At 37.0% G+C, this 27,216-nt stretch overlaps 2 protein-coding genes across 5 annotated transcripts in view; one reads left to right on the top strand and one right to left on the bottom strand.

The window, feature by feature from the left end:
* The window catches only part of cep89 (centrosomal protein 89), a 102,009-nt gene that overhangs the window by 57,332 nt on the left and 17,461 nt on the right, over positions 1 to 27,216 (top strand). For all 3 annotated transcript variants that reach the window (XM_079801356.1, XM_079801357.1, XM_079801358.1), the window contains one exon: positions 21,937 to 22,106. In XM_079801356.1, coding sequence (XP_079657482.1) covers positions 21,937 to 22,106 — 170 coding nt within the window. The remainder of the gene's footprint in view (positions 1 to 21,936; positions 22,107 to 27,216) is intronic.
* LOC307116895 (E3 ubiquitin-protein ligase RNF182) lies at positions 181 to 22,216 on the bottom strand. 2 transcript variants are annotated; one of them, XM_079801386.1, is made up of 4 exons: positions 21,788 to 22,216; positions 3,341 to 3,887; positions 2,939 to 3,040; positions 181 to 1,550 (listed from the first exon to the last, which is right to left on the bottom strand). In XM_079801386.1, exons 3-4 carry the CDS (start codon positions 2,961 to 2,963, stop codon positions 763 to 765), a joined length of 813 nt encoding a protein of 270 aa, XP_079657512.1. In that variant the 5' UTR covers positions 2,964 to 3,040; positions 3,341 to 3,887; positions 21,788 to 22,216; the 3' UTR covers positions 181 to 762. The 2 variants fall into 2 exon arrangements, with proteins under 2 accessions (XP_079657512.1, XP_079657513.1); XM_079801387.1 differs by lacking the exons at positions 2,939 to 3,040; positions 3,341 to 3,887 and having other exon boundaries at positions 21,788 to 22,168.

Genomic DNA, 27,216 nt, shown 5'->3' with positions numbered 1-27,216 from the left:
GGTCAGGAAGTGTGGAACATTTCAATTTGTGTTGTCACAATCTCAAAGGGACATTTCACATTCTGAGGTCGGTGAGAGAGAAAACTATATTTTAGGATTGGTTATGATTTCCATAGTCCTGATGTAAACGACACCAGGTCCTGTAGGGTCTTTTTAAACAGATGGACAGAACAACAACATGGGTCAAAACGTTTTATTTAAAGGCCCCCCTCATACCTCAGTGGTTACCCACACATTTACTTTGTAATACCTAAAGTAGAAGTCTTTAACCAGACCAGACCTATTCCAGTCTTATTAACCTGTAACAGTACTGCTCATGGAGCCTTTTCATTGATAATCAGGGCACGCAGTTTATTTCACAGCGATGAGACTCAATAAAACGTTATTCTTTATGGCCCATCCACTCTGCCTGGCTGTACACATAAAGTCCATCTGCTCCACTTTGATAAACTCTCACTCATGCATCATCATCTGATCTGCATGGAGAACTTTCTTAGGTCAGCTTTTTTACTTCAGAATGAGCTTGAAGGGTGTGTGCAGAAGCTATGTTAAGCTAATAGTGTTTCCTCCAGACTGACCTTCCTCTTTGATGCTTGACTTATCCTCTTATCACAGCTGCTTGTACAAATCCTTTCAAAGCAAGAAGGTACAAATAGCATTTGATTTGCAGAGAGGAGATTCAGATGCCTAGAGCTTATTTTTATCTCCTCTCGGTGTGGTGAGATAATGTAGCCTGGTTTTCAGTGGCCTGCTTCGTACCAGTCACCCCCTGTTGGAGAAGTCGCACATGCCGTGGCACAGACACTGGCAGAAGCCATAGACTAGACAGACTGTGAGACTGGACGGCACCAGGCTCACGCACACAATCCCAAGAGTCACTCTCTGGATCACCAGCAAGTAGATGCCAAGTGGCAGCGAACCAAAGTAGAAAAAGCCCAGCAGCCACACCAAGACCCGGGGCACGTGATTGCAGAACTTGGATAGTGTGTCTTGGTCCACCGCACCGCTGTTGGATGCTACGGAGACTGAGTCTAGACTGTGGTCGCCGTAGTAATCTGAGCTGCCGTTTTGGCTGGGCGAGCGCTGCTGATCCCGTTGCACCTCCATGATGGTGATGACCAGGCAGTTGGAAGAGTCATGGGACGGGCTTTCATTGGAGGACAGGCTCTTTGGTGTCAGCACTACCTCCTTGCTGTGGTCCGAGCTCCAGGACTTGTCGCGCACGGCCAGACGGGACATGATGTTTGAGTCGTCTGGCAGCCTGGCCACTTCATAATCACTGACCTGCGTCTCGTGGCGGCAGAAAGGGCAGCTGATAGAGCTTGAGCCATCCCCAATGTCCAGGATTTTATTGAGGCATCTGGCACACACACGGTGCAGACAGTCCAGAATCTTAGGCTTGCGGCTGTGTGCATTATAGCGCTGGTAGCAGATTTTGCACTCCAACTCATCGTTGGTGGTGCCATTGAGGCTGGTGTTAGGATTAACACTGGCATTAGTGGAGCCCTCCTCTGGTCCAGCCTGAGCACAGCTCATCGTGGCCTCATGCTCTGGGAAACAAGAACAGGATATTAGCACAGAGTACTACAACATGCACTTATACAGAAATATACAGTATAAGGTCATTTTTATTTTAAGATGCAAGGTGAGAAGTTCTCTTGACTACAGATGCCACTAAATCTAATTTCAACACATTTATTTTATGCTCTTGTATAATCTAGACTTTTCATCTAAACATAATAGTTATCTGTGAATTTATAAAAAATGTGAATGACCATTTGTTGATTTGTGGACCCATTAATTAATTTAGATTTGTACAATACCATTATTTATAGTATTTATCTTTTGAAGTGAAAAGTTAAAGTTAGACCCTTAGGATAAGATGCCTACTAAAGAAATTGGGCAGAAGGTTCCCAATGGCATGTTGTTCTAATCTAATGATCTAATCTAGTAATTATCACAAACAAAAAAATATACGATTCATTATATTTACTAACTTGTCAAAATGCACAGATTTTTTTGTATTTATAAATGTATATTAATGGCACTTTAATTAAATTAATGTTTTCAAAAATAAAAATTTAATTTTACTCAAAGTAGGGTTTCAATTTACCTTAGTAATGGGACAAGATAGCCCCCTGTCATGATTTTTAATTTTGTCCTGTAAACTGAACGAGCAATTTTGTAAATTTCCCTTTCTAAAATATTGGATAATGCATTATCTGTCACGTGAGGTTTCTGTTTTACTAGTTTTCCATGTGTTAGTTCTTGTCTCAGCCGTTGTTATGGTTTCTAAGGGGGCGATTACACGACACCATTTTCAACTAAAAACGGAAGACTTTCTATGCGTTTTGGACATTCATTTACACAACAACAACGTTTTTGTGGCCTGAAAACGCAAACGTTTGAGAGCGGGTTTCAAAGTGCAAGTTTTTGAAAATGACACTCTTATCATCTCTGTGTAAACTACAAAAACGTGAATCTGTGAAAACGGTGACTTCATCCACGCTATTATTATTAGGCTATTACTTGTTTGGTCTATAGGTTTTTTTTTTTTTTTTGCAGATGAAAGGATACAGATGTTAACAGTAAGAAATAAGGCTTATAACAGACTCAAGGATGAGATATGTTTTCGAAGCCTTTGTGTTCAAAGGTTTTGACATTTTCTTAAAGGAAGTAAAAAGGAACTTTATATCAGAGGAGAACATTAAAAAAATTGGGATTACAGTGAATGTTTCTGGCTTTGTAAAGATGAAATTTAACCCGAAGACAAAATAATAATACAGTATTATTAAGATTAACATCCTTTGAATGAAAATCGGACAAATTATAGATTGTCATTTTTGTGTCTATAGGTTCATCTCGAGTGCACTGTAGTAAAATAATGCATATGTGCACTGGTGCATAGTCTTTTTTTACAAAGTGACACGCCAACTACTTGTCTGAAATGCAGAATACAGCATTGCTAGCCATTTTCATGGATCCGTGTGAACTGTTGGTCTTTGTCCATTCTCGTCTTTTTATGGTTGAGTTAAAGGGGCTATATGCGTTTTTCTGAAATTTAAACTCGCGACTGACACCTGTGGCCAAAAAACAGAACTGCTCTCATTTTCTGCTCGCTCTCGCAGCGGTGGTGACGTCACATCCGCAGACAGCGCGGGAAAAGACGACCCGCCAGAAAATAGGAAAAATAGGATACAGGCTTATAGGTGCACCAACTGTGAGCGGACAAGGTGTCAGTATGCTCATCAGGAGATGTTTGAGTCATAAATGGTAAAATAAAAAGGCTATTGTTACGTTTATTTTGGGGAAAAAGTTGCATATAGCCCCTTTAAGGTACGCCTGCATGTTTCCTGGTCTCCTGTGTATTTTTGAGTTTGTTTAATAAGGTCTGCTGCTTCTAGATCTTCAACTTGCCAACCAACCGTGACATCGTCATTGTAATGTGTACTGCTCAGAGATGTGACGCAAGCTTTATTGAGTGTAATCCATATTCGTAATCCATGTACAGTATCATGCATAAGGTCAAAACCACAGGGTAATTAATCCAGATAATAACAAAAGGTCCAAGGCACAGGCAAACTGGGTAATCCAGGGAGATGGGCAGAACAATAAGACCATGGCAAGGAAACCAGATATAGTGTCCTATAATGCAGTGCAACACGAATATGCTGCAAGACTTTGCAAAGACTGACAGAACATGACAGGAAACAAGATTTGGAACTGAAACGGATAGAGGAGCCAAGCTGACGGGACTGAAGACCGTCTCAGCATAGCAGAAGAACACCATAGCAGAGCGGACGAGTCTGAGGATCTCCTGGGCATAGCTTAGGAGCACCAAGGTGGAGCAGGCAGGACTGGGAACCACCAAGGCTTAGCAGATGGAACTGGAACAAAAAGCACAGAGAGGTTAGGGTTGGCCCCTGGGGTCATGACAAGACATGCAGAGAGTTCAGTAATGGCCTCCTTGGCTATAACAGGGCAGGCAAGACATCCAAGAATATGGTCCATGACAAGGTGAGTAGAGTCTTTGATCGTGGCCTTCTTGGACAAGACTCGGGAACTTAGAACAGCCTCGCTGGCCGAGACGAGACAGACAGGAAGTTCAAGGGTGACCTCAGTGGTCGTATCTAGGCAGACAGAAAACTCTGGGACGACCTCCGTGGTCGTATCTACGCAGACAAGAAGCTCAGAGCAGACAGGAAACTCGAGGAAGATAGGGAGTTCACAGACTTTGAAAGACTGGTTGTAACAGAACAGGCAGGAACTTCACTGATGGACAGAGAAACTGATGGTTCACCGAAACTGATGGTTTTCTTGAACATGGCAGGGCATACAGAGGGTTCAGGAATCGCCGCCTCAGACAACTAGATCTGATGCCGCCATTTCGGAAACAACTGGAGAAACATACGTGGCCCGACACATAGAATGGGCATTGCACTGACAGCTGAAGACTCTGGCATTGCAGCCATTTCATGACATGGCTCTGCTACAACGTGTATTGCTTGGAGACTAGGAGATCCAACTGCTAGATTTATTTAGTGTAATCTATAGTCGTAATCCATATAACGTGCATAAGGTCAAAACCATGGGATAATCAATCCAGATAATATCAAAACGTCCAAGGCACAGGCAAACAGGCTAATCCAGGGAGACAGGCAGAAGAACAAGACCATAACAAGGAAACCAGAGATAGTGTCCCGAAATGCAGTGCAACACGAACATGCACCAAGACTTTGCAAAGTCTGACAGAACACAGGGCCTAGTCAAACATAAATGAGATAATCAAACAAAGGTGGCAGAAATCTAAACATAATGAGTCCAGGCAATGAATCATGGGAAAAGCAGTTCATGATACGATAAAGGAGACAGGAGGAGTGCCCTCTGGTGGCTAGCATCGCCACTCCAGCTGACGGGCGTGACAGTCGTCTTGTATATGCTAAACTCATCTCTAAATATGTTACAGTTCAATAATAAATGTACACTATTCTTAAAGGGATAGTTCACCCAAAAATGAAAACTAGCCCATTATAGACATTCTTTTTTCAGACGAATAAAATCGGAGTTATATTAAAAAAGTCCTGGCTAATCCAAGCTTTATAATGGCAGCGATTGTTGTTCAGAGACATTTTTTTAATATACGGTAACTCCGATTTTATTCGTCTGAAAGAAGAATGTCATATACACATAGGATGACTTGAGGGTGAGTAAATCATGGGCTAATTTAAATTTTTGGGTGAACTATCCCTTTAAAGGGGACATCTGCCCCCATCTTACTCTACTTAAAGTATCCCCAAGTTTAATAGTAGTTTACCAGATGTTTAATATTATTCATTCATATTAGATTTTGATTATTTTAGTTGTTAATTAAATTATTGATTACAGAAACATTTATATCACCATTCATATCTATCTGAAATGAGCTGTCATTAAAAATGAATGACATTGACAACAGCAAACAAATCTGTGGGTTTAGTCACTGTTGGTGATTTCATACAGGAAGAGGTTTCTACAGTGTGTTTATGCAATCAAGCATTAGTGCATTGTTGGTGTCACTGTAATATACTAACACCCATGCTATTAAGTTTTCATAGGAAGTATCCTACTGTGCCACATGGATGTTTTCAATGTCTCATTTAGTCTGCAACTCTCCAAAGGCCTAATTAGGCTGCTTTGTTAATCGCTGTTTGTGAAATTAATTACGGAAAGAAACGTGGGATCGACGTAGTGATTTCGCTTCATTGTCTTGGGGAGCCAACTGTTTTTCCCTAATGTCACCCAGCCATTGTCATACTGAAGAAAGGGGTGCCAATTGTTAGATGAATAAAATAGGGGCCCCTTTGGGCAAAGAGCATGCTCCTCCAACATACAAACCTCTCTCTATTATTAATGACAACAATGCCCGTGCATAATTGTATTTCTGAAAGGAATTTGTTTTGCTTTGCTGGGTAGAAGAATATAGCCTGCAGAAGCTGTCAATAGAAGCCCAATAAAGAAACAGGCATGTAGGCTGTTTAGGGGTTCAAACTGTATTAGCAGAGCCTTTTCAAATGAACAGTTTACAGAGTCATTGTTTCCAGTCCCTTTTTTGTTATAGTATCATCAATTTTTCTGCATGTTTGTGATTTAAAATAAAAACATTCATGAACTGAACTATTATGAATATTTGCTAGAAATGAGTGTGAATGAGAAGGGCATTGATTGATGTAGTAATGGTAATATACTGCAATATTTGTGAATCTAATGTATGTTGGGGCTTGAAAGCTTTTCTTTTTCCTCTGTTCTTCTCTCCCTCCTTTCTCCTGGCAGTAATGACATGTGGTGTTTTAACATGCTTTTCAGAGGACAGTTGTGTTCTGGTCTGAAAGGTCGTCTTATTTTACATTTCAAATCTAATATAAGAAGCTCATTTGTAGCTCAAATGGACAAAAGCAATTTTGTCATTGTAATTGTATCTCACAAAAAGCATTGAAATGGGGTCATCCTAATGAATGTCATGGAATATAAATTATACATGTAACAGGGGCCATTATATGTCACTCAGGAAAGCAACATGTTGATGTGTACTCGGGGCAGCAATCTTCCTGGAAAAATCTGTTAGTAGAAGGACGATTTGGCAGAAGTTTAATCAGAATGTTTCTACATTGTTTTTCTATTCGAAAACAAAATTGTATGTTCCTGCAGAATATTTCTGAGCTGCTTTTTAGGTAAAATAATAAGACGGTTTCCCATTCTCGTAAGCTAACTGCAATCTTGTTAGTTAACAGGAACATGTAGCGGTCCAGACTGGTCCAGAGATTTTACAAATAAATAAAATGTTTTTTTTTTATTATTGTTGCTGAGTCCCACTGGATATTATAGCTTGTCTCCAAGCTATAATGCACTGCGGTATTGTCAGCACACATGGGGACCGTTTGATTCTTTTATTTAGGTCTGGGCATTGACACACATTTCACATTTTGATTCGACTTCAATTCACAAGCTTGCGATTCAATTCAATTCCGATTCAGCTTGATACTGATTCATGTGGCTATATCTCCGGTACAGTACATGTCAGTTTTTCTCAAGGAAAACAATCTCTATAAACTAACGCTGTAAACTATACAAAGAACCTTGTCTGCTGATATTAGGCTTACTATAATGGTTAAAATTAACAACTGATTTGTATAGAAACATTTAAATTGCACACAAGACATTAGGTTTTTAGAATAATAACATTTTAAAAATAATTTGTAATGACATATTATGTTTCTACTTCAATTTGTCTTTTAAAGCATAGCCTAAATATGTCAACTGTGGCTGTCATAACTTTTTTTCATTATATATATTAAAGATTGTAGAACAGGCTAAGAAAAAAATATGATATGTAATGTAATGCATGTATTTAGCAAAATGTCTGTCTCTAGTTAACCACTGTATCTAACTTGCTATGGTCATTGAATGGCTTGTCTAAGGTAATGTAATGATACGTGAGATTGTTTACAAGCCGTTTTATTGATATCTTTTGCTTTTTGAAACATTGACACACCTTTTGATGTTCATTCTTAACTATATTTATTTGTTTAATTTTGTAATAAAATTGAGACTTTGTTTCATATCATAACAAAGCACAATGCTTAATGTTTAGTGAAGTTTTGTTCACACATCAACTGAAAACAGCTCTAAAAAATAAATTTTAAGTATTTAAGTATCAACATCGACTCATCGAAATGAGAATCGATTAAAATCTATGGTTTCAACTCAGCCCTACTTTTATTGCTGTTTACTTGAGCTGGTTGAGTCACATATGCCCATAACAACCCTAATGCCAACCTACACTACCGTTCAAAAGGTTGGGGTCTGTTTTTTGAGTCTCTTATGCTCACCAAGGCTGCACAATAATACTGTGCAATATAATTATAATTTAAAATAACTATTCGAATATGTTTTAAAATGTAAATTATTCCTGTGATTTAAATCTGTATTTTTAGCAGCCATTACTCCAGTCTTCGGTGTCACATGATCCTTCAGAAATCATTCTAATGCTGATTTGGTGCTCAAAAAAACATATATTTTATGTTTGTGGAAAAAGTGACACGTTTTTTTTTCAGGATTTTTGATGAATAGAACAATAAAAAAACTTAATTTATTTGAAATACAAAACTTTATGTAACAATCTAAAAGTCTTTACTGTCACCGTAGTCAATGAGAGATCACCAAACAAATCTTTATTCACCCTCATGTTATTACAGTGCCTGTTGGTATTGTCCATAGAATGAAAGCCAATGGGGTTCCGTATTGTTTTATCCTTTGTGCACCACATACTTTAGAAAGTCATACAGATTTGGAATAACATGAGAGTGAGTAAATGATGACAGAATTTTGGTTTTGAGTAAACTATCCCTTTAAGATAAAATAAAGCACTAATGTGCTCACACTGTATATTGTGTAAACACTTAGCATCTCTAGTGACCATACTCCAGGAGATGTGCAATGTGTGATCAGCTAAGTGAATCAAAGCTCCTTATTGGATGAATGTTAGCAAGTCCGTTACGTCACATACAGCAACACACACAGTTCATTAAATCGCTTTTAAATGCAATCACTTAGACTTCTTAAATTTAGTCGCCTCATTCATCTTGCTCTCCAGAGACCTGAGAATCCAAAGTCAATTCAATTATTTAGACCATCCTGTATATGTAAGATACAAGGGGTGAGAGAGCGAGTGGGGAAAGAGGGACTGTGATTGCTTATCTGTTTTAACGATAAGGCAATGCTATTTAAAGCTGTGTTCATTAATTTATAGATGATGATTATGAATACCTTATGAATACTGAACTACAAAGGGAAGCTCACTGGATGGTGGGATCTGCTTTTAAGGCACATGCAGTTTTGTTCATATTTCATTACTCAAGGCTGTGGTTTAATTTTGTTTTTCAAAACCAAAAAAAGTTCTCTTACTGTGATAAAATTATTTGAGATAAATGAACTAAATTTCTTTTTTATTATTCTATAGGGGTGTGACGGTACACAGAAGTCACGGTTCGGTACCTCGATTTTGGTGTCACGGTTTGATTACAAGTTCGGTACAACAGGAAAAAGCAACACATTCCCAATGCTAGGTTTCTTTTCATTTATTTTGAAAAGACAGTAGTGCAAAATACAGTTTGTTCCACTTAGCAACATTTAGTCCCCCCTGAGGTAGTTGGTACAGTACAGCCTCCTTTAGATTATTAGCGCTAAGCAGTAAACAGAATGCACTCCTGCATAGGTCATATTTTTTTGTAGGGCTGAATAAAAACAAAAGTCACTTGGTCACAATCAGCTACAAAACTGAAAAGCATCTCGTGTTATAAAAGTGCAAAGTAAACAGAATAAAGAAAAATAAAACTTGTGCAGAGATTAGTTTTTCTTTTGTCTGCCCACTACCCCTCTCATTATAACGTCGGAAACAACTTAAAATACTCTGTATGATTTATGGTCATACAGAAACATCATTCGAAACTGGGTACTGTACTGTAAAAAGTGTAAACTGTAAAAAAACCACAAAAAAAAACCAATTCACAATAAAAGCAAAACATTGTGCTTTTGTAAATTAAAGAAGACAAACTGGATGCCACTTTCTGCTGTCCCAGTTTCCTTTCCATGAAGTTAGTGGAGCATGTCCCAAAAATGATTCGAAACTCAGCGCATATAGGCTACTAGCAAGCTACTGCATGCCATCTGAACTTGTTTTAAGTTGGTGCATAAATCGTCTCTTCTTCGTCTGCTCTTTTTCCTGTTGTGGGTTGCGCCCCCCCCTTCTGGATTGGAAACCAAATAAATCCAAATGATTTTCAGCCTTTATCAAGTTCAGTTTCTCAATAAACAAGACTGAACTCGTCATCTCATAACTGTGAGATTCAATATGATCATTCTTTCACTAATATTATACTGAATACTTCTGTACTGAATGTGATCATTTAATTTTACCTCATTCGGTTAGACAGCCAATCTTACGAACAGGCAGTAATGTCTATTTAACTTCTTTAATTCTTGCAGTTTCAGGGTAGAGATTCAGAACACAGGAAATAACAGTCTGCTGGAAAGTGTCCCAAATCAAGAAATAGCTCAGTGCCAGACGATACTAAGCAACCCATCATGCTCTCGTTCACTAGCTATTCATACAACTCTGTATTGATCTATGAAATATTACTACGATTAGAAATCGGTAGATCACAAATTTACCTGGTCTCTGCTCATAACCATCTGTCATTTAACAGATGTTTTAACTGTGAATCATGCTCAGGATTCATATATACATCATACACTCTCTTGTGCTGTATCTACAACCGGAGCACAGCAGTGGGAAAAGTGTTTCCTGCTTGCACCGTCCAATTTTTGCTACTTGCTGTCATCTTAAAGAGAATAAGACTGAATTCGTCTTACAACGAGTTCTGCACCGTTAGAGAATCTGAGTATTGTTTTTTGCAGTAACGTTTACCTCTGTGGAGAGATTGTAACGGAACAAAAGGATGGAGATGATGAAAGAGTAAACTGGGCTTTTCAGAGGACATTGGAAGTGTTTTTTGTTGGGCCCTTTTCAAAAGCAGATTGCAGGTCTGTGCTGCTAATCTATTCTGCCAGCTAAAATAATTGGATCCGCACAGTATGACAGTTTGATTTGGACCATGTCATTATTCCTGCACTCTCAGAACAAGATAAATAAATGTATTTGCCACCACTGTGAGAGAATTTTCATATACACACAGGTGAACATTTGTTCCTGCTCATCAGCCTCTGTCAAGAGGTTAAACGTTTATTTGTATACTTGAGGATGAATTCTCGCCTAAACGAGTTGTCAGGAATTCAAATCCCAGTTACGGCTACATGTCATGCCCTCCTGTGTAGTACATTGTCTGCTTGCGAACAACTTGACCTGCCCTCAAACACGTAATTTTACTGATGACTGCTTCTCAAATCTTGGAGTTCAATGTTTGATTCGTATTAGTATGTCAGAGAGAAGATGCATCTGGGCTGGGGTTGAGTTGCTTTTGTTTAGGTATGTACTGTATGAAAGAAGTTCAGAATCTTTAAGCCTGAGGGTTTTAGTTAATAAAGATTACTCCCTAATGCCTTTAGATTATAGTGGTATTATCTAGACTAGAGGACTGAAACTCAATCAGATTATTCATTCAGTTTTATCTTTCTGTAATCTCCCATCAGTACCATACGTCTCATACATACTAGACCTCCATGATCTCATAGACAACCTTAGTGACAGTGCTGTAGGTGTAAAAGTCTTCTTCATCCTCCTCACTCAAACAAGGCAGGCAGAGTGAAAATGCCATAAATCACGTATCCAGTCTTTTTGCATGTAACGAGTCCCTAAGGGAGGTATCTGCTGTGTGTGTGTGTGTGTGTATGTTGTTTGTAGCAGACCGATCTCACAAGTCCCTAAGCGGGACCCTTGGCTTCAAAGAAGCTTTTGTAACCAGGAAAAAAAGCTCTGTAGGTTTGGTGTCTAAGTGGAAGCTACGTGGGAGATGGGGAAGCGATTGAGGGAACAAGCAATTTTTATTTTAATTAATTATTTTTGAATTTTGTACTGAAAATGAGGGTTATTTGTAGTCCACAGTCGAGCTGAAGGGATGCACACCTGTAAGAAGCCAATAACTGCATAGAACATCGACATACACATGCACAAATGTCCCTATCTTTTAATGATTAACGGATGATATAAACATTTTATGAACATTACTGTTGCTCACACCCTGAGTTAGATCTGATGGTGCAAATCAACAAGCCACCTTACATGCTTTAAAAAACAACAACCTTAGACTGAGCATATGCTCCAAAACATATTTTCCAGTTTTAACATCTGACATTTTACTTTGAAAGCCTTGAAACATCTTTATTCAGAAATTTCTTCATGCTTATTTTACAATTCTTCAATATTATCTCATTAAAAAAGGCACACAAATACTGCATCCCAAATTGCATACTTTCTGAGTACACTCTTAAAAATAAATGTTCTTTATTAGCATTAATGGTTCAGTGAAGAACGTAATGTAATCATTCAATTGCACAAAAGGTTCTTCATGGTAAAATAAACTTCACACAAAGAAAAAAACAATTATTTTAACCGTTCACAGGGAGGTTCTTTGGGGTACCCAAAATGGTTCTTTTATTGCATGGCTACGAACCCCCCCCCCCCCCCCCCCCCTTTTGGAGCCTTTATTTTTAAGAGTGTAAGTACTGCATTTGAATAAGAGTTTATTTCCCAACCATTAAAAAAAGTATGTTCTACTATACTTGAATATCAGTGGTTCTCAACTGGTTTGGCCATGGGCCCACATTTCCGCATGGTCATTAAGCCGCTACCCAATTATGTTTCAGGAATTTTGCCTAATTTCTAAAACACACACACACACACACACACACACACACACACACACACACACACACACACACACACACAACACAAATGAAGTGTGTCATTTGGGACATGGCCTTTGTATCTTGTCGTGCTTGAAAATGAATTAATATTAATAAAATATACTGTATTATACTGTAATGTTGAATGGCTATAATTAATGGCTAAAATTTAAAAAAAATATCAGTACTGGTATCGGTGATACTGGCCTTCATTTATAGTGCTTAGTAAAAAAAGATACTATTAAACAAAATTTAACAATGTACTTTGTTATGTCTAAATTATTTTGGAGATTCAGTGTGTAAGTATTACACTATGAAAGTGTCCATATATATAATTAGCTTATACAGTTATAATACATTTATTTTTAAAAACCAAGCAAATTTATTTCACAAAAATGTTTTTTAACATACACATTTAACATATGCATAAATTGTAAGAATATGACTAATACTGATGAATAAACAGTATATATGGTAATGCTCTTAAATATTAGAAGTCCCAAAGTTTTTGATAATACAATAAAGTTAGGAAATGGGTATGAGCCACCACAGTCATTTAAAAATATACAAAACACAATGAGAAAATAGTGTTTTTTGGGGGTCACGGAAACAATAGTTACCATGGTAAATTGCACAATACTAACTTGAACTGTTAAAGTCCTCTAGTAGTCAATAATTTTATCCCTTTAAACTCATCTTTGATAATTAAAATTACATATTTACGCAATTTGTCCTGTGTTCCTTAATATAGCTTGATAGTAACTCTACACCCTTGCTTTATTTAGGATACGTGGATCCATGAATATGCAAATGCCTCCATGCCTCCCTCCTCCACTCACTCATATAATGTTGTCTTCATTCGATGTATCAGTATGGTAATGCAATTTATGTATCGCTCTGTACAACGTCGGACATATAACTGTAATTAATATGATTAGCCTTTGGCTTGACTACGTTATCAAACAGCTAATAATGTGTTGCTAATGTTACACAAACCATGTTCCTGTTCACCATCTCAGAGTCAGACAGCTGCCTTCTAAAAATCAGTATCCTTAGAAACGCTTTGAATAACTTAGAACAACTGTGGAGAAAGGCATATAGTTCATCATAACATTGTAATATACATCATATACATAATTAACGCGCTATATTGCTAAATGTACACAATTTTCATATAAACAGAAGAATATACCTGTATAAAAAAATATACCTTCTCTTGAGACTCGCCTGCTTCAGAGAATAGTTAACGATATGATAAAGCCCGCCCACACATTGATTGGTTACATCAGTGGTTCCCAAACTGGGGGGAAAGGGGGCTGTGGCAAGGCTGAGGGATAGTGTACAGTCAGCAGATTATTATGCAAAAGAAACCTCTGCTTATGCGGCTACTTGCCAGATAAGTAAATGATTGAACACAAAATATTAATGACATATTTTTATTATCTCAAAAATTACAGTAAATGCTTGAACGGTCCGTTATCAGTTGTAGCGGTTGTTGTTGTGCAATAACAGACCACTAGATGGCACGTTTGAAGAATCAGAATTGAGTACTGCATGGAGCAGTGTAGAAATATAAATGAATGATGCATGGTTCTGTACTAAGCATGGACATTTCGGATTCACCAGAACAAAGGTGGGTGATGAAGCCGAACAAGTTAAGACGCCAAGTAGCCTAGTTAAGTAGCTAGTACCAGGGTTCCCACGCTTCTTGAAAGTACTTGAAAGTTCTTGAATTTCAAACACATGGATTCAAGGCCTGGAAAGTACTTGAAAACAAACATAGGTCCTTGAAAGTGCTTGAATTAAGCATGAACTGCATTTTGTTAGAGTAGCATGGTGCTATTACAAAAATTGGCTTTCATGCGCTGCCAGAACAAGGGGCTAGTCAGTGATTTTTATTGCCACCCGAATCCAGAATGTCAGTGTTTTTCTCCCACCACCCGCGTAGAAATTCCGACCGAATTACCTACAGTTTTTTGACAAACACCAAGGTCGTGTGGTCATTTAATTGGCATCCGAATCCACATCTCTGAGTTTTCAAGATGAGATCTCTTCAAAATTCACTGTTTATATCCTTTTTGACCCCTGCAGAGCACCGTACGGTTGCGCTTTGCTGTAATTTTGATGCATTTTAAAAGTCTAGACTTTAATTACTGAAATGCTGGCAAGTATTTACAAGACCAATATTTCATCACCGCTCAAAAAATAAACAGAAGAAAAGCACGTAAACATTTGAAATGGGGCGTTATTACGGCAGCAGTTATATATGTTAAATATAATATGTGCAGGTCTTAAAAGCCTTTAAATTGATTTTTAAAAAGGTACATGTACAGGTGATTTAATAAATAATTTTGCATATTTTTAATGCCTAACAATCAACTTGTCCATATCTTTTCATTTAATTGGAAAATTCATGTATACAATATTATCTCTATATTTTGATGTTTTAAGTAAGTAATGATTTATAAAAAAGAAAACTAAAACTAGTGTGAAATGAATGTTAAATGCAGGAATAAGAGCACTGCAAACTGCATCTCTCGTTAAAACTCGCTTGCTCTTATACACCAGCCTCTTTCTTCATTGAATTTTGTAAAATTGGAAATTTTTCCCAATTGGAAATTGAATTTTAGTTTGGTAGTATATGCCTTAGCATTACTGCATTAATTATAGACACAGGTACAGTAGGTATTTTATATATTAGCAGTAGCACACCCACCTTTATCGTATTTATTGTGCTTGATTTAAAATAAAAGGTGCTTTAAAAAGTCCTTGGAAGTCCTTGAATCTGGTGTTCATCAAAGAGTGGGAACCCTGTAGTCCTATGTATTAATCACATTTCAAATTTCAAATAACAATTTTGCAATCAAGATTATGTCTGAGAGTGCCTTTTTGGGTGCATGTACATTCACCAAACATATAGTTTCCTCAAAAATATTAAGCAGCACAACTGTTTTCAACATAGAAAATATTTTTCTCTACAAAAGGGCAGAAAAAGTTTGGGAACCACTGGGTTACAAGGTAGTTTGTGACGTAAGAAACACCTGCATTTCAAACAGTGTTTGTCTTTGGTTCTCTGCCATTTTAAGGAGAAAATACTCAGCAATGGTGTTGACTTATGAATTTTCACATGGTTTGTCTTAAAGTATATTAACAACACCACATAGACAAATAAACAACATTAAAAACTTGATTTTCACCACAGGGGTACTTTAAAGGTACACTGTGTAAATTTTAGTGGTGAGGGTGCGAATTGCAACCGCTTACCCCACCCTTTCGAAGCACATAGAGAAGCTACGGTGGCCAACATAGGCTGAAGAAGAGAGCAGAGAGTAGCTAGTGCTCTGTAGTGCAGTTTGTCCGTTTAGGGCTTCTGTAGAAACATGAAGGTGCAAAATGGCGACTTCACTGTAAGGGTACATAGAAATGGCTCATTCTAAGGTAATAAAAACATACCGGTTCATTATGTAAGGTCTTTATACACCACTGAAAACATAGTTCAGTGTTTCCCACAGGATTTTGGTGTAACTGTGGTGGGTGGACCGCTGTCCCTGTAGGGCACTGAAAAACAAATAAAACTTTCATAATTAGTTTTGTAATAATTTCTATACTTGAAAGAGATGAGATGAGCTTTTACTTTGACGGAAACTGCATTCAAGCTTTTATTTTGGCGGATCTAGTAATGCGGTAATCAATGCAGATGTAAATATAATCTTGTAAAGTAGCACTATGATAACCTTATTTTAATTGGCATAAGTATTGATATGTAAAGCTTAGGACTGTTCATTAGCCTGACATGGCTGACTTGTTTCATTTTCCGTTGGTCTTAGTACACAATGTAAACAACATGTAAATAGGAAAATGTTGGCGTTATTTTGTCACTTATTGAGCAGTAGGCTTGCTGGAGCCGTTTACCTCCAGTCTTTGTGCTAAGCTAGGCTAGCGGTGGATGCGCCAGACAGAGTAATGGCACGCACGGAGATGAGAGTGGTATGTATGGACTTATCTAACTCTGGGGGAGACAGTGAATAAGCGAAAGTCCCAAAAATGTTACTTTAAGATATCAAACAATACAACAAGTAAATATTGAATTACATTTTCCATTAAAAAATAGCTATAAAAGTTGTGTCCTCACTTTGCTTCAATTCCGTCAGGATTTTTTATACTTCTATATATGTAAATAGAAAACAGTATTTGAAGTTGTAATAATATTGCACAATATTACTGTTTTTATTGTATTTTTGATCAAATAAAGCATTATTATAAAGGAATTTGGTGAGCATAAGAGACTTTCTTCAAAAGCAATAAAACAAAGTACTGAAATACAGTATTACCCCAAATTTTTAATGGTACTGTATATCTATATATTCTATTATTTCTATTCAGTTATATTTGAATATAATATATATATATATATATATTAGTATCTGTTTATTGTGTTTAAAAATCAATTTAATATTTGTAATGCATGATTAGAAAAGTGCAAGGAAATTATATCAAATTTAGTAGAGGTGCAAAATTTGTGAACATCACCTTCCACTTCAGCATTGATTGATGGGTGGCATTCAGGTGAAAAGCAGCACTAAGATTGCAGTGAAAATGAGCCTTAATGAAAACTTTTCCAACATCAAGAGTCTCTAGACAACCACCATGGTTACGACTCATATTAACATACATAATAACATGGACAAGCCTAATTAAAGTGGTTTAGCCCATACCTTCCATACTTGTCTTCATCATTTAATACCATTTGTTTACCAGTACACATAGTTTTGTCAATTCTAAACATATACTACCTTCTTTGAAAGAGCAGAGTTGTGAAATCCAAAACCAAGTTTGGCAACCCAAAATCTTAGTCATCTGAAAAGAAATTACAAACCAACTTCTTATTTTTCATATTCAGAAATACATCTGGGGACAGATTCATTAATTATTCTTATAAATCTTCTTTTTAACTATTTTCTTCTAACTTAAGAATAAAGTTATTTATATAAGTATATTTTGTATTACCAAAAACATTTCTTAAAAATTTTCTTATCATTTTCTGGTAATCGTTCCTCATAGTAACACAGCTTGTTTTATTAAGTTAAGAGTTACTATAGTACTATAAAAGTGTGAGAATTAAACTCTGCAAGTCAATGAAAGCGCGCTGCTCTGACAAACCATTAGCACGACCTCTGCGCATCACTCGCACACAAGGTACTGACTGACAGCTTACAGCTTGTTCAGCTGTACATAGTTAATGCTATAAATGTCAGATAAGATATTCAGCCAAGTATTTTTAGTCCTATTAAACATTCCACACACATCAAAATGACTGTAATGCACGCGTGTATGTGTACCTGGTCACTTCATGCGTTTTCTCATTTGATAGCTATCCAATCATGAAAAGACCGAAAGAGGTGGTATTTATTTCACATTCCAGATGAAACTGGACAAAATGCATCAGGTTGTTGAAGCCACATATGTAAAGTGATTAACTTAAAAATGGCACTTTATGACAAAAAGGTTGCCGACCCCTGACCTACACTGTAAACCCGAATAAGTTGGCAAAACTAAAAAAAAAAAAAAAGGTATCAGTTACATCAAAATGTTTACGTTAAGAAATTCAAAGTTGAAGCAGAACTTGCAGATTTTTTAATTTGTACTCATTCATTTAATTACTTTTAACTTGTAATATTTGAGTAAGCTAATTTATACATTTAAATTAAAATGATCTCGTAATCTCAACTTAAATATTTTTTGCAGTGGAAACTTGTCTAGATTTGACTAGGTAATTCAATAAATGCCAACTTATAACAATGCTTTGATAGCATAGCAATTACTGAATGAGTACGACAATATAGACCATTTAACATATCTGTTCTCAAACCAAGCTCATGCTCCACTTATCACCATGATAGTAACCCTCCAAAAAAAACATAATTACAGAAACTAAGGGCATTCATCCATCATAAAAGTACTCCTCACGGCTCCGGAGGGGGTTAATAAAGGCCTTCTGAAGCAAAGTGATGCGTTTGTGTAAAAAAATATCCATATTTAAAACTTTATAAACTAAAATAACTATATTCCGACAAACGACCGTACGCATCGATTTACGGCAAAAGAGTAACCCTTTACCTGACACATGACATATTGACGAACACGGAAGCGCAGAGGATGGAGCAAAGTAAAACACTGGTCATGAATTAGAAGACTAAAACGAGAATTTTTCAAGAGAAATGTCAGACAATTACAATACCTTTAAAGGGTAACACTTTAGTATGGGGAACACATTGTCACTATTAACTATGACTTTTGCCTCAATAAACTCCTAATTTGCTGCTTATTAATAGTTAGTAAGGTAGATTTTGTAGTGTTTAAGTTTAGGTATTGGTTAGTATTAAGGTATGTAGAATAAGGCATTACTATGTGCCTTATAAGTACTAATAAACAGCCAATATCCTAGTAATATTCATGCTAACTAGTTAAAAGCGAGAATTGAATCCTAAAATAAAGTGTTACCATTTAAGTTTTCCCTACTCAAACCAATTAATTATTTTGAACGTTAAGGTTAAAAGTTTACAACTGGTTTTAAATTCCTAAATGTAAGATGTTAAAGGCACAATATATAATTTTTTTTTTTTAATTAAAATATCCAAAAACCACTAGAACAATGTTATATATTTTGTTGATTTGTGCACTTACATTATCCCAAACATTTCCAACAATGTTTAAATCCAGACAAATCAGCAATTTTAACCAGTGTAACGGACCTTGTCATTGCATCGCCTGTCAATGACGTCATCCGCACTACCCTCGATTTCCAGTTTTACTGTCGTAGAAACCATGGAAACCCCAAAGACACTTTGATATATTATGTGTTTTATTAGACAGGTGAGCAACTGTTTGGATACCTTTATCAACAGAAAACTAATCATTGTATATAGCTCAACATGGTTAGTCTTGTTGTTTGAATTGCTTGTTTTCCTGATCTACCACGAGTACCATGTTTTACCATTATTCAGAGTGGCTAACATAGCAAAATCAGAGAGTGCTTTCTCCATCATAAATATCATTTAGCAACACAAGTCATCCAGCTTTTATTAATATGAGATTCTAATATTGATCTAGATTACTGCAAAGTGCAACAAGTGTCTCATACCAGTCAATTAGTGAATATGCACAGAGTAACATTATAACATAACGTTCAATACACTCAAATGTATTTAGTATGATTGTAAAACAGCGCTGCGTTAGTTTTCTCGGTCGCCATACGTTACTTGAATCCTCCTTAAGATTTGCAAACCAGTAAGAGCATTTCTCAAAACAATTCGTGCAAACAGCACCACCCAATGGATTACCTGCAAAAGTCTGTAACTTGCTCAAAATCCTAAATTCATGTTTCAAAATAAGTAACTCTCAAAATCAAAGTGAAATGTTCATTATTGTCAATGAACATATCAGTCCTTGTGTCATTTGTTCTCAAACTAGTCAAAATGCTGTCATGAACCACTATTCAAGAATGTGCCAAAGCATTTGCAATTTGCTCAAAAGAATGAGAAATTGCTTGATGACTAGATAATGTGGAGGTTGAACAAGTAGTTTTAAGAATTTCAGTTGTGATCTGAGAAATGCACCAAAGCAACTGAGAAAAACTAATAGGGCCTATTCATTTTAACAACTCTAGTTTTGGCATATCATTATGATGCCTTATCAGCTCTTAGGAGAACGTTTTGTAGGCTATGGAAAAGCTCCATTATGGACAGCAGAGTACAGGAGACTATATGATGCTTTCCAAAGAGAGAAAAACTGAAAAACAGAAGTGAAATGTCCAAACAGCAAATGGGCGATGTTGACAGATTTACCATGATGGTGAGAATTACAAAAGCAAGCAAGGATAGCTGAAGAGCAGTATGGCCAGAAGCTTGCTTTCACAAGCTCAAATTGAATATATCACTATCATATACCAAAATCACTGAAATCACTTCATGTTGGCACGCTTGTTTGCAATATTAATTCCGGTACTCCTTATTGTTTTGTGATTTGTCTGGTGGCTGCTCAGATGGTCTTTAACACGACCAAGACAACACTAATTTCTCTAGAAGAGAAAAGGGTGAGAGAACCAGAGGGACTCAGAAATGCTGTAATTGAATGCTCACACACACATGCACTGAAAGAGCTGTTGACTGAGACTTGTTTGTGTGGAGTGTTATTGATCCATATGTGAGGGAAAGGTTGGATCCTATGTGTTCTAAAACCCCACAGAGTATAGTCAAACCTCTCCCTCTCTTCCACACACACAATCCCACATGCTCATTCTCTTCTCGAAACAGATGTGATAACACAGGGGGTCCATTAAAAACATTACCATTGCTAATCAGCTCTCTAAGCGCATGCATATGTGTTTTCACGTTTACATGCATGTGGAAATTTTCTTCCTGGATATTATTAGGTGTTCATTCATGCATTCCTCCCTCTGGGTTTTGATCTCTGAAGGAAACCACAATTGTGTGTAACATCAGTTACCAAGGAGCACAACTCTCACCATCAACTTATCTGTCACTCTGTTTCTTTTTCTCTTTTATTGACCTTCTATCCATTTGTCTGTCTTTCTTGGCATTTAATTTTTCCTCAGAGGTCTCATATCCTCCTGGTATCATGTATTTACGATGAGGGATTTATGGACTGAGCATATCTGACTACTCACGTTTACTCGGGCGGCTGTAATTGTCTCATTGCCCTTTGCTATGTGAAGATGAATTATATCAACAGGCTGCCTCTCCCTAGAAACCCCAGGAGCTGCGCAAATGTGCGTGTTTGTTTATCTAAATAGCTCACATCTGTTTTAGCAGCAGACAGGCCAACATCTGTTCCTCTCCGTAATGCATCTGCCTTGAGTCTGCGGTTAAACGTATCACTGCAATATCCCAACACATTAGATCTCTGCTTCATTCATCTCCATTAAATGTATTTCCTTCAACCTGTTTTTTTCTGTGTGTGTGTGTGTGTGTGTGTGTGTGTGTGTGTGTGTGTGTGTGTGTGTGTGTGTGTGTGTGTGTGTGTGTGTGTGTGTGTGTGTGTGTGTGTGTGTGTGTGTGTGTGTGTGTGTGTGTGTGTGTGTGTGTGTGTGTGTGTGTGTGTGTGTGTGTGTGTGTGTGTGTATGCCGGTTAATTTTTCATCCACAAGGTAACCAGCTGGAGACAAAATATTCCCTCATAAATGTTTACCATCTCAAGTATTAAACTGTAAATTCAGACCTTCTCCATTGCCCCCAAACCCTCCATTTTCTGCAGCTCTCCTCTCTTTGCAGGTAATAACAGTTTGTCACTTTTCCTGCATCGGTTAGACTTGATCTAATCCAGACAGATGAACATGTCTCTACACACATATTAGCTCTCTTTCTAGTCTTACCGTGCTGTGCAGTCTCTGTCTCTGGCTCCTCCAGGGTTGTTTGAGTTATTTAGTTTTCCCTTGATTTTTTATTAGTTTAAGTGGTACTCCACCGTTCCTCAATGCTCTCCAGCACAACTGTTTTCATATCTCTCTCCCGGCCACTCTAGGTGTACAAGCAGAAGGCATCAGCAAGTGTATATGCGCTGGGTCGGCGTCTGCACGAACAGGAGGAAGACTTTGCGGGGAAAGCAGCGAGTTATCACCGAGAGATCCGGCACCTGCAGAGCCAACTAAGAGACAGACAGGAACAACTGCACGGAGCTCTGCAGCAGAAGAGGTGATCCTTTCACACACATGCACACACTCTCTTTCTCTCTCCCCCTCTTGCTCTCTGTGAATAGAGGGATGCAGCAGAAGAGGTGAGAGCAGTAGTGGAGCAGCTGTCACAAAGGCACAAACCAATAACAGACAGCAGAGAGTGAGAGAGAGAGAGAGAGAGAGAGAGAGAGAGAGTGAGAGAGAGAGAGAGAGAGAGAGAGGAGGGGCTCTACACAAGCTGGCACAGCTGCAGGCTCATCTGTCTAAATGTTCCATGTACTCTCATAATTTTGAGCTCTCATAATTACCTTTGCTTTCTCTCTTTTATGGCCCTGTATACCGTTTATTCTTGCAGTTTAGTTTTGGGTTTTCCAGTTTCTGACTGAAAAAGATAAAATTCAGAAACTGGAATCAGTGGGGCACTCCCTCGTGCCTTAACATCACCTAGATTTAATAAGTGATGGAAAAAAGTTAGTTAATTCTCAGTTAATTATAACTAATTAATAAAACAATTTGAAGTGTTACCTTTTATTTATTTAATTTTTTTAAATAATGTTGCTCTGGGTTTATACATTATAATTATCTATTTGGAAGAGCAGAGACTTTTTTGCTGCTTTCTAAATAGTACAAAATTCTATGTTCGTGTATCTGTATTCACTTGCAGATGCCTCAGGCAGCCTTGAAAAATGGGTTTTATATTTTCGTACCTGTCTTGAAAAACATCCTTTCCACTTTTTAAAATTAATACCACTTCTTCAGGGCCGACAAGAGCCGAAAGATATTATGTTACAACTAAGGGTGTAACGATATACCTATGCCACGGTTTTGGAGCCACGGTTCGGTTCTGTTTGCTGTGGGGGCAGGGTTCATGGCATGGCACCAGCAATCCTAAAGAACACTAGATTTTCTAATAATAATAATTTAATTTATTAACTTTATCTTTATTAACTATATACATTGGCTTCACGTTTCTCTTTAGTACAGTCAGCTTACCTGAGTAAACTTAAATTAAATAAATACCTCCAATGCAGACTAGTCAGAAAATAGAGGCTAAAGGTTGTTAACAAACTTTGATGTTGACTTGAGAAAGCCCTGACCTTGAATCAGGACTCGAATTCAGGTCTTTGTGCAGTGCTGCGGCATATGTATTATTTTGGCAGCTTTGGAATTTATACACACAGTGCTATTGCTCTGACATAACAGCTCTCTTTCATCAGTTATTTTGTCTATAGGTCATAGCATTTCTTACAGATTTGTGCCCGTTCTAAGTCAGATACAGATAAATTAGCACAGTAAGATTACATTTATTTGAATGCATTAATGAGAGAGAGCGATTGGTCCACCCTGTCTGTGCAGCGTCTCTCTCGCATTGTCTGAGACGCGAGATCTCTGTCACAGAAAACTGCTTGCGAGCACTGAATTGAGTTGTTTTGCATGCTGCTGTGCACAGTCTAAAATTTCTTCGCACAACTTACTAACTACTAACTAACTGAACCATACTGTTGTAATTATCGCTTTAAAGATTTGGACAGACTTGACTGAAGGTATGTTTTTTATGATCTTTTGACCTAAAGACTTAAATGTTAGAAATGGGTTTTGTTGGCAGAAATAATGAGTTATGATAACAAATGATATATATATATATATATATATACAAATGAGATATATCTGATATATATTATATATATATACTGTAAAATTAAAATTAAATACTGTATTAATACTGGTCCAACTCAACTCAGTTGCAGTGCACTCGCTCACCGATTAAACGCTTAGTCTCGATCTCTTTCTCTCCTTCTCTCTCTCTCTCTCTCTCTCTCTCTCTCTCTCTCTCTCTCTCTCTCTCTCTCAACCCTACATCAAAGCTCATTTTGAAGTCAGTTCCCTTCCCAAGCCTGAGTGTGAGGGTTTTAAATGTCAGCTTTGATACGTCAGTAAAATGCTTCTCCTTTAGAATAATTTGTTTTTATGCACGTGTGTTTGACATAGTGAACAATATAAAAATGGAAATGGCAACTCCTTTGTTAATATTCCCCATTTATGCTCTTACTATGCAGCTGTTCACCCATCTGCTTCAACCACTTGGTTTGTTGTTTTGAATGTTTTTGACATTTAATTTTGACACCAAACTCAGTGAATGGAGGGGCTATTTTCAGGAAGAGATGTGGAATTATTTGGCTGTAAAACCTGCGGTGATTCACCAAATGACCTTTTTTTTCCCTCTCTTTCTTCACAAGTTCGTTTATAAGTGTTTGTGGTGGCATGCTCTCTGGTCTAGTACTCTGTGTATTCATAAACACTTACTCAACTGGGTCCTCATGGGACCTTTTTTAATACATACAATTTGCATACGCACAAATGGCAGATTTATTACGTATATATGCCATGTTCATGAGCTTCCTTGGTGGCTATTAAAATTACATAAATGAAAACTAAAAATCATTTACTCACCCCATGTTGCTGCAAACATGTATGACTTTCTTCTGTGGAGCACAAAAGAATACACACTGCTGTTTAAAAGATTTGAGATCTGTGAGCTTTTTTTTTTTTTTTGAAAGAAGTCAAAATACAGTAAAAAATTTAAGATTGTGAAATATACAATTCAAAAGAATTGTTTCCTAGTTTAAAATGTAATTTATTCCTGTGATGGCTAAGCTGAATTTTCAGTGTTTAGTGTCACATGATCCTTCAGAAATCATTTTAATATGCTGATTTGGTGCTCAAGAAACATTTCTAATTATTATCAATGTTGAAAACAGTTGTGCTGCTTAATAGTTTTGTGGAAACTGATTTTTTTCTGATTCTGAAACTGATTGTTTGATGAATAAAAAATGTAAAAAAAAATAACTGCATTTATTTAAAATCGAAATCTTTTGTGTTGAGCAAAAGGAAGAAAGTCATAGTGGATTGGAATGACACGAGGATGGCTAAATGATGACAGAATTTTCATTTTCAAGTGAACTATCCCTTTATTTATGAAGGATTTTACTCCAACTGTGGGCTAGTTTGCAGTGCTGTGTGGGGGTGAGTGAAAGAGGAAAAAGTTCAATTGTGGGCCAAAGGTGGCACTCATGGGGATCTGGAGAGATGTAATCTGGCTAATCTTTTGCTGCTCATATTGCTTCTGTAGGCTGCTGAAACATTAGCTTCCAATCATATAGAGATTAGTGTGTGTGCTCTGAGATTTGTAAGAAATAGAGATAAAAAGCTTGGTTATACTGAAATGTCACCTTGCTCTGTGAGTGAGAACAGAATGTATAGAGAGAGAATGAAAAGCGGGGGAAAAAGGGAAGATTAATGGACATAACTAAATTACATGAGTGCTTTGTCAAATTATATAGTCTTCCCCCTCATTTTATTATTATGGGTATGTGTATGTGATGTGTCATTTATTGTAATTCATTCTTTGTGTGGCAGCAGGTCAGCGGTGAACCCAGGTCACAGGACACCTCTTTCATTTCTAATACATCCTAATTTTAATGTCTTGTTTTCTCTCACGGCTAATCCCTCTCCTGTTTGTCTTTCTGCATAAAACGTTCTGACTTTTCTCTTTTTCGTCATCTGCCTCTTTATTTATAATTTTTTTTTAAACTACAGTTTAATGCATGGGACAGACTCGCTCGTGACTATATTACTCAGCTTGAGGTGAACTGTATTTTGTATCTCTTTGTTGAGTCGACTGACAGGACTGCTGGACAAACAATGGAAAAATGTAATTTACAAATTACAGCCTGCAGAAAGGCTTGTCATTCTAATAATGTGTAAACCGTTTTGCAGAAAAGCATAGTTTGATGAATTACTATTTTGTGGATTTATCCGTTATGTGGCATCGATTGACAGAAGGAAAATGTGTGTGGATCTGAAAAAGCAGAGGCACATTTACCTTACTAAAAATAAAAAAAGAGAAATGTTTGTTTACCTCTCTTGTCATGTTAGCATTTTAAAAATTAAGGAGTCTGAAAAGGTTTTTGTATTTTGTAGGTCAGGTTGGTTTAAGTGATTTTAGCAGAAAATACAGTTCAAAGTACACAAATGCATCAACATACGTCTCACATCTCTTTTCTTGGGATTATTTTTCATGTGTATTTACATCTGGGTATTTTTTCCTCTTTAGAGAAACTCACACACGCACGTAATGAGATACTCTTATGCAATTAAAGACCTGTAGCCCTCGTGATCGCATCCTGTCACCCTGACCCTACCGCACTTAAAGCGTTTTCTCTGGGTCCAGACGGGTCATGACTTGTGACATGTTTATACATTAATCTTCCTACCAGCCCTTCTGTTTGAGCTGAGACCTTGCATTACTTTCTACATGTTGCTCTGCAGTGCTGCAGGTCAGATGAAACATTGATTTAATTTCCACACACTCAGCATAGAAGATACTTGTCTAAGTATTAAATAATATGATGTCATTGCTAATCATGTCTATCACACACAAATTATGGCCGCCATTGTCTTGCAGTAACATTCAGCTTTGTCGTTCTCTCACACATGTGAGTTTAGGTTTGTGCTCATGTGTGTGCGTGTGCTGGCTTATATGTTGATCTGCTCCAGTAGTATGGCTGAATCATCCCTCATCCCTGAATCAAGACTGTAATCCATTACACACCACTAATGAATTATATTATAGTGTAGTGCCATATGTGTGTGAATTGGATTAATGCTGCAGAGTTGCCATTTGTGCACCTAATTTAACTTTGTAATGTACAAAAGTAAAATGAACAGATGAGACTGTAAAATGTAGATTATACTGCAAATTATATTGGACACATGCTGTGGATGATTCTTTTGTTATTGTGCATTAACAAGACCATGTGATTTTAATAGATTAACACCTACACTTAGTAGTAGTACTATAATATTCCCATATGCATAGGTAATTTTGTTTTTCAAAATCAACAATGTGAGTTCAGTGCTATGATAGTCATAGATATGTTTGAGATGCACACAGGAATTAATAATTTAATATTTAATACTAGTATTAATAATTAGTCAATTATCAGATGTTTTAACCAAGCAACCTGCAATTGTAGCTTTAATTTCCAACTGAGATTATTGAGAGTTTATTTATTAGAATAAACAATTGTGATGACTCCTGTGTTATGTGGGGTTTTCCCCAGGCTGAG

Source organism: Gobio gobio, assembly GCF_949357685.1.
Source record: "Gobio gobio genome assembly, chromosome: 2".
Classification (NCBI taxonomy): Eukaryota; Metazoa; Chordata; class Actinopteri; order Cypriniformes; family Gobionidae; genus Gobio; species Gobio gobio.
The sequence above is the reverse complement of the archived record's forward strand: the minus strand, read 5'-3'. Positions and strand labels throughout refer to the sequence as shown.